Source organism: Apteryx rowi, unplaced genomic scaffold, assembly GCF_003343035.1.
Source record: "Apteryx rowi isolate R43461 unplaced genomic scaffold, aptRow1 scaffold_58, whole genome shotgun sequence".
Taxonomy (NCBI): domain Eukaryota; kingdom Metazoa; phylum Chordata; class Aves; order Apterygiformes; family Apterygidae; genus Apteryx; species Apteryx rowi.
Genome location: NW_020450849.1, coordinates 1,766,047 through 1,779,995, shown reverse-complemented (window position 1 = coordinate 1,779,995; position 13,949 = coordinate 1,766,047). Strand labels below are relative to the sequence as shown.

The window sequence follows — 13,949 nt, the reverse complement described above, 5'->3', positions numbered from 1 at the left end:
GGAGGGATTTGGCCTTGATTCTGTAAAGTGCTGAATATTCCACAACTCTTATAATACCTATCTTAAATGACTACTCTAACTCTCTCACTGCTCATCTGCCATGTGATACTTAGTATGCATTTTCATAAGCAAAAAACATCAGTTTATTTATTGGTGTTCCATGTTTTTATATGAATTGTTCATTCATTTATTTGAGGTGATTAAATTTGTCAGCACTGCGTTTGTTATGTTTGCTTTGCACTTCAGTCTGCCGAATAGTTGTGTTTGTGACCATCCAGTGTTTTTTTTGTTTGTTTGTTTTTTTCAGAATGGCTGAGTTTGCTTGCATCTTATTGGATATATTAAGTTTGTTTTAAAGTGTCAGTTGTGTTTTAATTCATAAATGTAAATCATTACCTAATGCTGACTTGCCACTTGTAAACAATAAAGTGAATATGCCTATAAAACTTTTTGCAGTGCACGCATCTTTGTAGCCAAACATGAATTTGTCTTAAATTAAATACACTGGGATACATAATACCATTCAACCTTACAAATAACATGAAGTTCATAGTCTGAAGGAAACCAGACCTAACATGAGGACTATCTAGTGTTTTTTCCTAGTGTTTGGGAGACAACTGCTTTAGTTATGTTTTCAAAGGATAATAGTTTTCATTATTTTTTTTATTCACTTGAAAATGTGAATTAGATTTCTCAGTCACCTTGAAAAATGCTCTGTACCAAATATTTAAATTAGTATGATCTGCTCATATAAAGTTAATCTCTGTATTTCTTCTTCCTGACTCTGTGGAGAGTTCAGGTTATGTCAAGCTTATCATTGTGATACCTGTAGTTAAATCATTCTTTAATAAAGCTGCTAAGATAGAATAGGTAACCTGAACTCAATCTGGGTTTGTTCTTTCTGCCTCCTGAAGTTAGAGCACTGTTTTGTTGGTGAAATGATGAATCACTAATGTGTTCGTGTCAGGAAAAAAGCAGAAGTTACATTTTTCCTGTAAAACTCACTCATGTGAACAGAAATTGTAATAAGGGGTTAGGTTGCTTTTTTTTTTTTTTTTTTTTTTTAAACACTGAGTTGAGACCAGTTCCTCTTTTCTTTCCTCTTTTTAGGAGAAAGTTCCTCCTGGTGGCTCTTTTGTTTACTCCACCACACCCTCTTCGGAGGAAATCACGTACATTTTCCCATTGTTCTGGATGAAATTCATCTGCATGCCAAGGGACTGCAAAATCTTGTCACTACTGAGATACAGCCCCCCTGCTGGACTATTGCCATGCTGGCTTCCTCTTTATTCTAGTTCATCACGAATCATTCCAGTAGCTGCTGAATGAACCCTCTTGCTATCTGCAACCCACCTTTCCAAGCCAACATCTCTTTTGCTCAGCACAAAGCTGAAGAGGAGGAACTGGAAGGAAATGTAAAACCAGCCAGGAGACATTACTCCTGCATCTTTAACTAAAGAACAGCAGCTGTAATACACTTGCTTGATAGTGTAAAGTGAGATTTGGACCTTCTCTTCCAGTTGACCTGCCTAGATCTGACTACTTAAACACCAGAAGTTCTTCCTTCTCATTATAAACAGCAGAGCACCAAACTCCCTCTTACTGTTGGAAATTATTCAAAGTGCAACATTAACTTGCTCACGGGGGTTAATCATCGCTTCTTGCTTAATTCTTGCAGTCCCTTGCAACAACAGTGCTAAAATTCCTGTAACTAAATTAAATACCCTTCTTGTCCTCCCTTGCCACCTTCCTCTAAGTTTAATGCATTTCTAAACCCCAGGTTTGACCTACTCATGTTCCTTCTTTGTACTAGCCTAATTTAAAAAAATCTGTTCAACCCAGAGATGCTGCTTTTTTTTCACTCCTTAATCTGGATTTTGTGAAAGGGAAGTAGGAGTGGTACCCTGCAAGGTTCTCATTCCTTAGCCCATTTCCTGCAAAGCAGTTTATTTTTGTCACGTTCATAATTTCAGGAAGGCTATACAAGTTTCTCAAATGGAAGGGAAGAAAGGAAAGTGCAAGAGTCACTGTGCTTAGCAGTTAGCCTTTGCCCCTAAGTGGCAACTCAGGAATCTTGGCAGTAAGAATCAGGCAGGCAGAATATTTAAGAGAAGCAATAAGAAAACACACACTTCAATAATCTCTTAATTTAAATTTCTGCTCTGGATCTAAGCTTGGCTTTTCCTAGGGATAGGCCAGAAACTGCCTGATTTGCCTTAGATTTAAGTTGTGAGCTGCTGTGTAAGTCATCTAARTAGACTTTGTGATTTCAGTTTTATAGCAGCTAATATTGCACCTTTGTGTTTTTCTGTTAATCCCCACTGACCTTTCCTTGCCAGTAGTGGTCATTAGGAAATAGATCTTGCCTTTCAAGTGTTCCTAAATTTCCAAAAAACAACAGCTGTCCTTCAGCAACAGAGACAAATTTAGCCTGCAGCAACGTGGGACTTCTTTCAGTAGGAAGGATTTCTAGAGAAGCCAGTACAATAGTGATTGCAGTCTCTTACCTGCAGTATGATACTAGGAAATCTGTTTCCTTTTACTTCCCCCTCCCCGTCACTGCTTGGAGTGAAAGCTGGAATGACCTCATACAGCAGGAGATAAAGAGAAAATGTGAAGGTCTCAATCACAGTTTTACAAAGATGCTACTCCTAGCCAAGAGGTCTAGCCCATGAATAGGTGGTGAGGGGGAGGGTATTCCAGGAAAGCATCACAGTGTGTTTGTCTTGCTTTTGACCTCTTTCCTCAGCATCGGCAGGAGGGCGCACTGGGTTACATGGATTTAGTATAGCAGATGTTATTCCAGTCAGAGGAGATCGATGCAGTTCTTTGAAGTGCATCCCATCATTACAAGCAGGTCTTTGTTCTGAATATCAATGTTTTCTGTCAGTAGTTCCACCAAAAACTTCTTTTAGCATAGATAAAACAATATATGTTTCCCTAACTCTGAACCATGAAACAACAGCTGCCTTAATTGAAGATTTCCAAAAACATTTAGCCCAAGGCAGGCACCTGATATGGAAATGTCAGCCTAAAGTGTTTGGCCAAGTTATAAGCAAATCACAAAATGGATCTTTTATAATTGGAAGTGCCAAGCAGCTGGAGGCTATATTACCAGCTCTGCTTTTAATAATTAGCTGTGCAAAAAGCTGAAAGGGGAGTATTGATGCCCCAAAATACAACAATCCAATTCCATAGAAGACAAATATTTTATTACCAAAGGAGTTATAATATCAAAGTAAGAAACTGCAAAAGAGTTACAAACATCTATAAAAATACCTCTATTTATCCAAAATTAAATATGAACACTTTATTAGTTAAATGCCAATATATTATCCTCTGAAAATATTCACAAACTTTAAGTAATGTCTAACATATTAAACATGTTATATAAAATAATTGTGTACAAGAAATCACAATCTGAAGGTAAGCAATTCTAGCTACTCCTTCAGCTAACTAGAGGATACCTAAATGCACAAAGCTAGTGCTGTTTCTGGTCCACTGAACAAACTTACATTCAGGCATCCCCTTTCCCTCCTTCCATAGGCCTCACTATCTTGCTTCTACTTCAGCGAGCAGAAGTGTGCTACATCTTTCAAAAGCCAGTACTCCTTCCTAAGTTTTTTTAAAAGTTAACCTTTTCCCTATTTTTTCAAACCTAAATCAGATTGCAAACCCATTAAATGCAACCCCGGCTATGCTTAAAACATTATTGCTTCAGCAGAACAGACTCAAGAGCTGTTGCTTATTTGGTAGATTGTTCATTTTGGTCCTTGATACGTTCTACATAGATATAAAGAAACCAGCTACTTTTTCATACTGTTTTCCTGGTCTGCAGTTTCTAAGATAATTTTTTTAATTGCAGTAGACACCTAAGTATGCTTTCATATTAAGGTACTGTAAAGTTACTCAAAAGATAAGAAAGTTCAAAGTAGTTTCCAGAGCATAAAGTGGAACTCAGCCTTCTATACTCCTTTCATTCAAACAGTGGTTTTTATTTCCACTTCTTGGACTTCAGCAGCTTTTTTTAGCCGTTTGTATTTATTCTGTCTCCAGGAACAAGGTACAGTAGCTTTCCATCAGAATTCTGGCATAAAGTGTTTACATAAGTGAACAGAGTTACTTAAAGAATGCACATAAAATGCAAAGATACCAAGTAATGCCACTTTGAAAGAAAAGAGCAGGATTCACCTGGAAATTATTTTTGCAAATTTATTCCAGCAGGATCGAAGGCTAGATATATTTTCTTTCAGTTCACAGAATTCTTGGTTACATTTCTTTTTTGAGTGTTCACCTGTTTCTGTATCTTCTTTATTATGCGTATTTACCTCTGTGCAAACCTGAAAAAGAGTAGCTTATATTGTTAGTTGAGAAGTGCCTATTTTTTATATACATATATTGTGAAACAAATTAATTACCTTGCATCTCAATGAATAATGCAGGTATCTTATTCGGTAATTTAGCCAGAATGCTGGGCTGCTCACAATATCTGCAGTGACAATATGTAACCTGCACCAGTTCTCACTCTGGATACAGCATTGCTGATGTCCCTTCACACTMAACTGGGAGAATGCAGCTTTAACTCACAGGAAATAAGGACTTCTGAAACCCATGTGTGCAACTGAGAACATGTACATCCTGTATCAGTGGTTTAAAATTTACCTTCAATTATGTGAAGAACTGGAAAAATAAAGCCAATTAAGTTGTGAGCCRATCTTTAAACAACATAGGTATATGCGTGGTACCTTGAGATTTATGGAACAAAACAGTACTATGCCTAGAAGATGAGACTCTGGCTGAGCATTCAGGATTCTCCCAGAGACCAGGAGACCACGGTTCTTGTCCTGCTCCAGTTGCTGTTTATGATTTTTACTGAATGATTTTAATATAATTGGTCCTTAAATAAATCCAGGCACCCACAGGAACAGGCAGGAGTTTCAAGGGTGACACTCTTTGACTTTCATGACTTAAATTTGCCTTTTATACTTAGGCAAAAGTTAAATTCCACTACAGCTGCCTAAGGAAAATATAGAACCAACATTGTTTTGAGGATATGCTCCTAGGTTATGCAAGTCATTTCAAGGAGAAAAAGAATAAATTAAATGCAACCTTTACTCAAACAATGTAAAGCCAACCATGAAGAATTACATGCTTTGGTGCCTATGGAAGGCTTTTCAATGTTGGTCAATATTTTTGAGTTCAGTACATAATTGTGAACCACAAAGTATTAAAAGAATACTTTCCCCTTGCTACGGTAGTCTGTAGATCACTGCACTAGAGCTGAGTGACATTCCAAAGAAATGACTCTGCARTGACTGAAAATTCAAATATTTTCATATCTAAGTATTGTTGCTGAGTTTGAGATATTCTGATTAAAATAAAGATCAAGGATAAGCCAAAGGGATTATAGAAAGGGTAGAAACTTCCACTAATTATTTGGTGAAACGAACCAATTTAAGCATATAGGGCATTTTATACATTAATCTAAGGTAGAACCCCAACATAGAGTTTCACACTATGACTTTATCCTCTAGAGAAGTTAAAGGCCTTCTTCACATAAGTGTGGGCTTTGTCTTTTACTGGAGATTTAATTGAGGTGTTTCAGCGCTGATCCAGGGCACACCTCTTGACTACAGAATTCCAGATCATTGGCTTAATTAGTCTTTGCACTGGGCTTAGTATCTATTGTAAGAGATATGCTAGACAGCAAAATTTGTCATGCATATAACATGTACAAGATAGATGTACCTTAGGCAGATATGATACTCCATCTGTGCTGAAGAGCTCTAAGGAATAAGTMATGTACTTCTAATAATCTGTAGACCATCATTGCCACTCACCTTTTCTTTTCTATTTCTTTCACATTTGCACTGTAGAACCTGTAACGTCCCACATGAGACTATTGCAGCTTTCCATCYAAAGTCTTTGCTGATTTTTTGCTTATTAAAGAATTTAAGCATGTTGCATGCCATACTCTGTAGTGATTCTATTTCCTGCAAAGAAAAATATGTCCTGAAAAGTCTGTGCATCATTAATTCTATGTAATGTTGGTTTGTCTTAAAATGTTCCATCAGTGACCATTAGYTTCTTTTGCTGTCATTGTGCCAATCTTTTCCAATAAATTACCTGAGCAACCTGATCTAATTGCCATCTATTTAAAATATTCAAAATACCAATTTGTAGTAGAAATAATAGTATCCTAAGGATAYTGGGGAGAACTCATACCTTTTATGAAATCAGCTGATACAGTTAGGAAAACACTGAACCATTTTTGGAGTCAGTCCTTTTGTTAAGTCATGATAAAATCGGGAGCTACAGCTGACAATTGTACCTTCTGTCATTTAAGATCTACCTCAAACTATTACTTTTAAAGATTTCAAACCTGAAGTGAAAAGCTTAGCCAATATGAATTTCTGTAGAAAAATGAAAATCGATGCTGGGAAAAGTTTGTATTTATTTTCATGGGCAAAACAAAGAAGATATGTTTTCGGTACTATTTTGGATTAAAATATTAAAGAATCTTTACAGTAGAAAAAAGATTCATTGGATATGGAATTAATTAATATTGCAAATGAATTAATATTTAATTGAAAAAATCACAATTTACTGGACAGACTGTTTGATTCCAGATGCAGAAAAGAGTAAAAAGGACAATCCTGAACACCATGATTTGACTATTACAATGCAACATTAATCATTATCATAATCTGTTATTAAGGGATTGGACTGTAAAAAAAAAAAAACACACTTGGGCTCATATTCTCTAACTTAAATTCTGAGAAATTAAATTTTACCTGAGTATCATTGCAGAAGAACACTTTGGCATTTTCATGTTTTTTATTCTTGCAGCACCTATCACGATACTCTGCAGACATATTTACCTGTAATAGATAATATATATTTAATCAAGTGAGTACTTTTAAYCAAGTGAGCCTGATTTCTCACTAACAGCTGGTGATCTGAACACTAAATTGTTCTTTAGGATCTCCTCAGCCAYAGCAAGTGTACAATTCTGAGCTTTCCTTGGCAAGCAGGCACAAAAAAGCCTGATCCAACTACAATTTGTATAGGTATTCATTTTAAACCTTTACATCCCATTGAACTACTTGGTCTTTCACCATTCAAAAAAATACAGTAATGTTTAATCTTACGTGGGCTGTTTGTTCTCCTCAATAAATACATGCCCCAGGCATCTGAAGAGATCTGAGCATTCACTTTGCACAGGCATTAACAGAAGATGTATCTCTAGATATCCTAAGTCATAACACTTTCTCCCTTTGCTTGACTGTTATCTTTTATGAATGGTTTATTCTCTGTTTTTCCTTCTTCTACTTTCATGCTTGTCATTCAGATGACAACTGAACCCAACTCAATAAAAATCCTTCCCTTTCTTCTTCAGCCYGCATCCACATAACCTATTACTATCAGAAGGGCTAAAACACCCCCAGAGAACTTGTGTCAATATTATATTAGCTTTCCTCACATAAGCACGTATGTGATTACATCAGTCAGTGTCATTCTTAGGTTTTTTTCTGCATGATTTTGTTTAACTTTGTCCGTATTTTAGAAGCTCACCCAAGCTGGATAGAACTTTTTAAAACAAGAATTGTTTTCAGAATCAGCAAAAGTTTTGGGAGGCAAATGTCCAATGACAAAAAAAATTGAGAAGATAATACACATCTATGCTTGTATCACAAAAGACTGAAATTTTAGCTGCAGCAAGATTTAAAAAGTATCCTAAAACTTAGTTTAGGTATTGGTGGCTTCACTTTCTAACCACCCATTCTCACTGACTTCAGAGATCACTGCCTCCAAACATCAGGTTGACTATTAAGGACTGAAAGTTATTGACTTTGGCTATGYGATTGCAGGAAAGTTTCTAGTGGACAAATGCTATCACCCAAACAGCATCATCAATAATATTTGTTGGTAAACTAATGACAAAACTATGCACTGACTCTACATAGAGGATAAATTAATGTGTCTTAAGCTGGATAAAATACAGACAGAAAAATGAAGACTTGTACATTAGTTGCTTGTGCATGCCTATTCTAGGAAATAAGAACTTCAGAGACCAATACATTCCTATTACCTTTCACAAACATTAATTCTCAAGCTTTTTTTTTTTTTAATTAAACAGCTAATAGTTTTAATTCTCATACAGTCTCCTAAAGAACTCTATCAGCAATAATATTTATTACAATAAAAAGATATGGACTTTTAAAATGAATCTGGAAGAAGGGAAGACTGCATTACTCCATCAAAATCCTTCAGCGCACCCTGGGCATGGAGTGCATCACACTGCAGCAGTGCCTCAGGATGCACCGCCATCTACAGCGGTGATATATATACACACACACACACACACACACACACACACGTGTGTGTGTGTGATATATATGAGATATATATATGATATATATGGTATATATGATATATATGATATATATATGGGATATATACGGGAACTGTCCCCAGGCTTCCCTGACCTCCCAGCTCCAGCAGGTCTGTGATTTGCCTCATGGCTCTTTCCCAGAGGAATACTGTAGGATGTAGTTCCCAGAGGCAAGTTTAGTTAATCCTGTCATATTCCTTTGCCTTTTAGGTCAACTATTTCATAAATGCCTACCAAAAGAGTTTATTTTTTTAATCAGGGAAACACTTGTCTTTGTTGGGAATAGGATGACAAACTAAAGGGGCCATTTATCTGTTTTAATATGGCCATGATTATTTTCCCTGCCTTTGTGTCTTGTTCAGGATAATGACATTTTTCCCCCTAGGTAAGCAGCCTTTCCTTCTTCGTGATCTCARCAAACAAGACATGAACAGAATGTTTTTGAAGATTAAATGATCATTTCCTGACCCTAAAGATATTTGTTTCCACAGGAGGGCTGATGTATATATTGGCAGAGAAAGGTTAGAAACCACTGGCATAAAACTCTGAAGGACAGTGGTGGATCAAAAGTGTGAAGAAATACAAAAGCTCATTCACCCCTAGTGACTTCATTTTTGGAAAAGCATCATATGTCACTTGTATTTCATGCAAGTAGATTTTGATTTAAGACTGCAACAGAATGGTGAATTCTAGTTTACTGACACACCGTCAGAGAAATTCCATTTTCACACAAATGCCTCTGGTAATCCAACCTCGTAAAATATTATTCTGCCATGAAAGTATTCCTGACAGATGAATTTAATTATTAATAATTCTTGATAAAGAGCCAAAAGGTAGATTTGGGGCAGGGATCATTAAATTATGATGATAGTTTTTGCAAAGCTATATTATTTCACTGATAAAGCCAAAATGGAGGAGAGGCTACTAGTTGCAATTGAGTAAGTTAAGTTTTTCTCTGCTGMCATCTAGAAAACTTGACTCTTGATTAAATAAAATACACTAATACGTAAACACAGAGAAACTGTTTTATTGTTATATAGATGAGATTCATGCCAATTTATGCAAGCACTAATTTATTGGTTAATGTTAAGAAAGATGCCTTTATAATTCTAAGTGATTATGAGGAGAGGTTTATGAAAATTTAGGACTATTAAATAATACCACTTTCTGCTCATTGGTTAATGAAACAAAAATCTTAAATGCTCGGAAAATGAAAGATTTCAGTCACTCTCCATAAGAAACATTTCAGTACCCAGAAATCTCCAAATTAATCTAAAATTTCAAATGCAGATTTTCATCTTTAAAATGGTCAGCTGAATGGGATCACTGTCTGGAATAAAAGGTAGAAATCAGTTYAAAAATTAGTGGTTTGAATTTTGCGCCTCTGTTCACTTGTATTCAACAGACAACATAAAACTTATCAAGACTCCRTTAGCAGAGCAAATTATAGGTTTTGTAATGCTTTCTTCTTTTGATTGGAAAAATCCACAAGGGCTTGGGRTAACTTAAATGAAATTACTTCAGAAGTGAGTACTTCTTAATGTAATATATTGTACAATGTAGGCCAAAATGGTACATCTGTCTAACTATTTGCTGCATAGGCACAAACACCTGTATCACATTATTTCTATGTGCAAGTAAGTGATACGCACAAACRGATTTCAGAGTAACATTAGAAAATGGATTGTTGTACACCCAAATAAAGACACCACCCAGTATCATGCATAATTTTAAAACTGACTTTTATCATAGGTTAACATTAGAGTTATTTTTAATTATTTGCTTTCATTTAAGATAATTAACATTTTAGCAGGACCAAGAACTATATTACCTACCAGCTCATTGATGTCRGGGCTTAGTATATTCTCATACTTCACACGGATTTCAGTTGTTCTATTTCCCATTGCACAACTAGATGAATTCACTGGTGGCAGAACAAGGAACAGTGGCAGAACCCAAAAGATAGATCTAAAAAAGGCTGGTTTACAACAAGAACAGTTAAGTACATTTTAAATGCCATAGAGTGTATGCTCTATTAACAAACAWACATACACTGTAATCTGCTAAAATAGTTTAAAGGGGATCTTTGTACAATTCTACCAAATGACTTGTACCTTAAGGGAAAGAATTCACTCCAGATTATGACACCATATGGGTGCTAGGTGTCTAAACTCCCTCATGCTCCCTAGGTGTCTAAACTCCCTCATGCTACAAGCTGGGCTGAAGACCTCTCCAGGCTTTACTGAAAGCGTTGACTAGGTCTCTCCATTGACCATAACAGGACCATAAGCACCTAGCACATACGTAGATGAATAAATTCAAGTGTCTTAATGTGGAGCTAAATCCCACTGTAATTCTGCTTACATTARATTCTGCAAATGCCTGTGAACATGCCTCTATGTCAAAATGTGTTGAAACACATTTTCAGGCTGCCCAAATGTTCAGATCCCTGCTAGTGAGTGTAACCTGAGATGAAGCAGCAATATAACCTTCTTTGCAAGTATTTTTGCAATCTTTGGGAGCAAGTCTTACTGCTCCCCTGCTTTGCTTCTCCCCTCACAGGACCATCCTGCTTTGCTCAGACCTCTGTTCTTCTGTCCTTGGATGACATCTGGGAAACCAGGAGCTCTGTGAGGAAGGGCAAAGAGAGAAAGGACCAAGATACCATAAGAGCCTGAAAGAACTGATAGGGTAACTGAAGGATGCAGGTGACTGGCCTGATACTGGGAATGAGGGAAACTGAGGGAAACAGGATGATACAGGGATTACAAAGCTAATAATTGGAGATGGGCCTACAGCTATGAGACTGGAGTAGAATGATACTGAAAAAGAAGATAACAGAAACAGGGCTAGAAATTTAGGTTGGTGGGTGAGCAAAGATTGCAGCAGATTACTGGGATAATACGAGAAACACCGATCCCACCTCTCTCGGATACTCTGTACCCTCACAGCTGCCCTTTACTCTCTTCTACATTGAGCAGTAAGAAGAGTAGCCCCAGTGTAGYGCAACTGGGAGACACCACAGCTCACAGGAAAAGCAGAAGGGATGTCCTGATCCTACTGCTAGTGTCCTTCCTCTCCAGCAAGGAGAGGAGCTGATCCACTGAGCACAGCCAGTTTGACACTTAGAGATGCTCTTGGGCCTCACTGGTGAATCCCAGCTTCAGTGGGAAATCTTGAACTGTAGAATACTAGAGACGAAAGTACAGTACCTATCCCTAAATCCACTCTTAAAAAAGTTGCATATTCTGGTTGCATATCTTCAAAAAAGAAAACAGTGAACTTGTCCATGATCTGAACTGAGCCACCTAACCTCTGTGATGCAATAACCACAGTCACGCTGTGCGCTGGTCTGGCTTTCATTGAAACCCTATCCCTCACAGTCCATCCCAGCTGACTCCTACTGAATGCTGCCTCTTCAAAGAAGAACGTATACCATTTTTCCTGACTACCAAATTCCTTTTTCCTTATAGATTATTTGTGAATATAAACCCCTGTCCTAGAATCAGGACTGAAAGTTTTCCCCTGTATAGGCTGAATTCCAAAMTCCAGTTTGTAGGACTGGGATTTAATACTAAAAAAGGAAAAAAAATAGTTYACAGAAAATGCAATAACTTAACAACTCCTTCCAGTATAGCATTACACCTCTTGATTCCAGTACAAAAAAGGAACTGTAATATTTGTTTCCAAATAACTTAAATTGGATATGTTACCTCTAAAATGTACTTCAAAAGACACAAATATCAATCCTCTAAATTTAAATCAATGTAACAGATTTCATCACTTTTAAAACTCTGTTTGTCCAGCCACATGTGGAGATAACAGATGAAAACTGCACAGGAAAAAGTCAAGTCACTTCTATTTCTTTATTTTTAGTTTCTCTGTAATGCACAGATTGAGTTTTTTTTAAATAAAGAAATTGCAGAATAAGGGCAAATAATTCTAAAAGAGATGTTGCACAGTCAGCAGGGCCCTCCACCCATGGCAGAATCACTACAAAGAAACCTGTTTAGATACATCTAAAGTAGTCCTCTGGAACCCCGTAGAGTGGTATCATAAAAAATGCCAAGAGCTTTGGACAACYGAGAAGTGAAAGAATTTTTCTTAAAGTTAAGCAGCTTCAAAAGAAGCAGAACTGATTGCGCTCCACACGTCTAGTGCTTCTGATGGAAGGAAGCTTGTATTACTGGGAACGCTGCGCCCTTTCAGTAAAATTCCCCAAAACTCCTAAGTCGTATCTGGAAAGCCCCAACAAGTTGTCTGACAAAAAGCCAGGAACAGTAAGCATTCCAGTATTTCCAAATCTAAAAAAGCCCCTCTTAAAAAAAAAAAAGTGACTTTTTTGCACACAGTCTGGAAGTGGCACTCCTGGCGTGCCCGCGCCTGTGCCGGCGAAGGACCGCAAGCTGTTGCCAGATGGACCCTGCCGGCTCCGGCTGCAGCAACGTACCTGGGAGATCATTTGCCCCCCTGCAGGGACCCGCATCTCCGAAGGCGACACGCTCTGCCCCTGTGMCCCGGGCGCGCCCGGCGCCGCTCGCAGCCCATGCAAGCCTGGACGGGGTTTTCCTCCTTTTGTTTTTTAAAGGTTTTTTTTTCTCCCCCTCCTTCCCTGACTCCGCACACGGATGCGGAGAGGCGCGCCGGGGCTCCGCGGGGTCGCTCCTGCTGGCACCGCGGCGAGGAGAGAGGCGCCGGCAGCGGCCGGCAGCGAGAGGCGCCCCCGACCTGCGCGCACCTGCTCCGGGCGCGCCCGCGGGGCGGACCGCGGCCGCGGAGCGGCGGGCGGCAGGTGCCGCGGAGCGGCGCGGAGCTCTGCCTCCCCCGGCTCCCCCGCCCCGCTCCCTCCGCCACTCCCGGCCCCGCTTTCCCGGCAGCGGCCGGGATGGGAACTGGGCGCTTTTAGTTTCATTCTAGGGGGAAAGACAAAAAAAAAGCAAAACTGGGAATTTCCCCGGCCGTCGCTGCGGGGATAAAAGGGCACCGGCAAGCGCCGCGCCACTGCTGGAGCCGGGGCGACGCGGCCGGGAGCGCGGAGCGAGCGGAGCCGGTGAGGACCCAGCGTGGAGGGGGGCGCGGGGCGGCGCAGCGCAGCGCGGGGCGGTGCGGTGCGGTGCAGTGCGGTGCGGTGCAGCGCGGGMGGCGAAGCCCAGCCCGGGCGCAGGTGGAGCGGGGCACCCTGCGCGGCGCTGCCCGCCGCCGCCCGCGGCGCAGCGCGGTGCGGTGCGACGCGCTCCTTACCATGGAACATGGTCCGCGGGGGAGGTTGCAGGGAGCTGCGCCGGCGGCTCCGCGGTCATGGTGGCGGCGCGGTCTCGCCCATGGTGCCTGGAGCATGCGGAGCGCCGCGCAGGGGGCGAGGGAGCCGCGGAGGCCGGGCCGGGCGGCGGAGCCGCGCTGTGCTCAGCGGCTGCCCGCCGGCCGCATGCCGGGGGGGGGCGCGGCGCTGTCAGACCCGAATCTGGCTCTGCAGGGCTTTGCTTTTCCCATGGGGCTTCCGCCGGCGGGAGGTACTTTCACTTTCTGCTCCGCCGCAGCCGCGGTGCTCCCCGCC

The 13,949-nt window shown here is 40.0% G+C and overlaps 1 protein-coding gene and 1 long non-coding RNA gene across 2 annotated transcripts in view; one reads left to right on the top strand and one right to left on the bottom strand.

Annotated features, from left to right (window-relative positions):
• Window positions 1-3,295: 3,295 nt before the first annotated feature.
• On the bottom strand, window positions 3,296-13,836 carry IL7 (interleukin 7). Its single transcript, XM_026082514.1, has 6 exons — window positions 13,637-13,836; window positions 10,231-10,373; window positions 6,795-6,881; window positions 5,841-5,993; window positions 4,192-4,340; window positions 3,296-4,087 (listed from the first exon to the last, which is right to left on the bottom strand). Exons 1-6 carry the CDS (start codon window positions 13,644-13,646, stop codon window positions 4,042-4,044), a joined length of 588 nt encoding a protein of 195 aa, XP_025938299.1. The 5' UTR covers window positions 13,647-13,836; the 3' UTR covers window positions 3,296-4,041.
• LOC112974012 overlaps window positions 13,244-13,949 on the top strand; it is a 7,591-nt gene continuing 6,885 nt past the window's right edge. The window contains exon 1 of the long non-coding RNA XR_003256129.1: window positions 13,244-13,445. This is a non-coding gene — a long non-coding RNA (uncharacterized LOC112974012). The remainder of the gene's footprint in view (window positions 13,446-13,949) is intronic.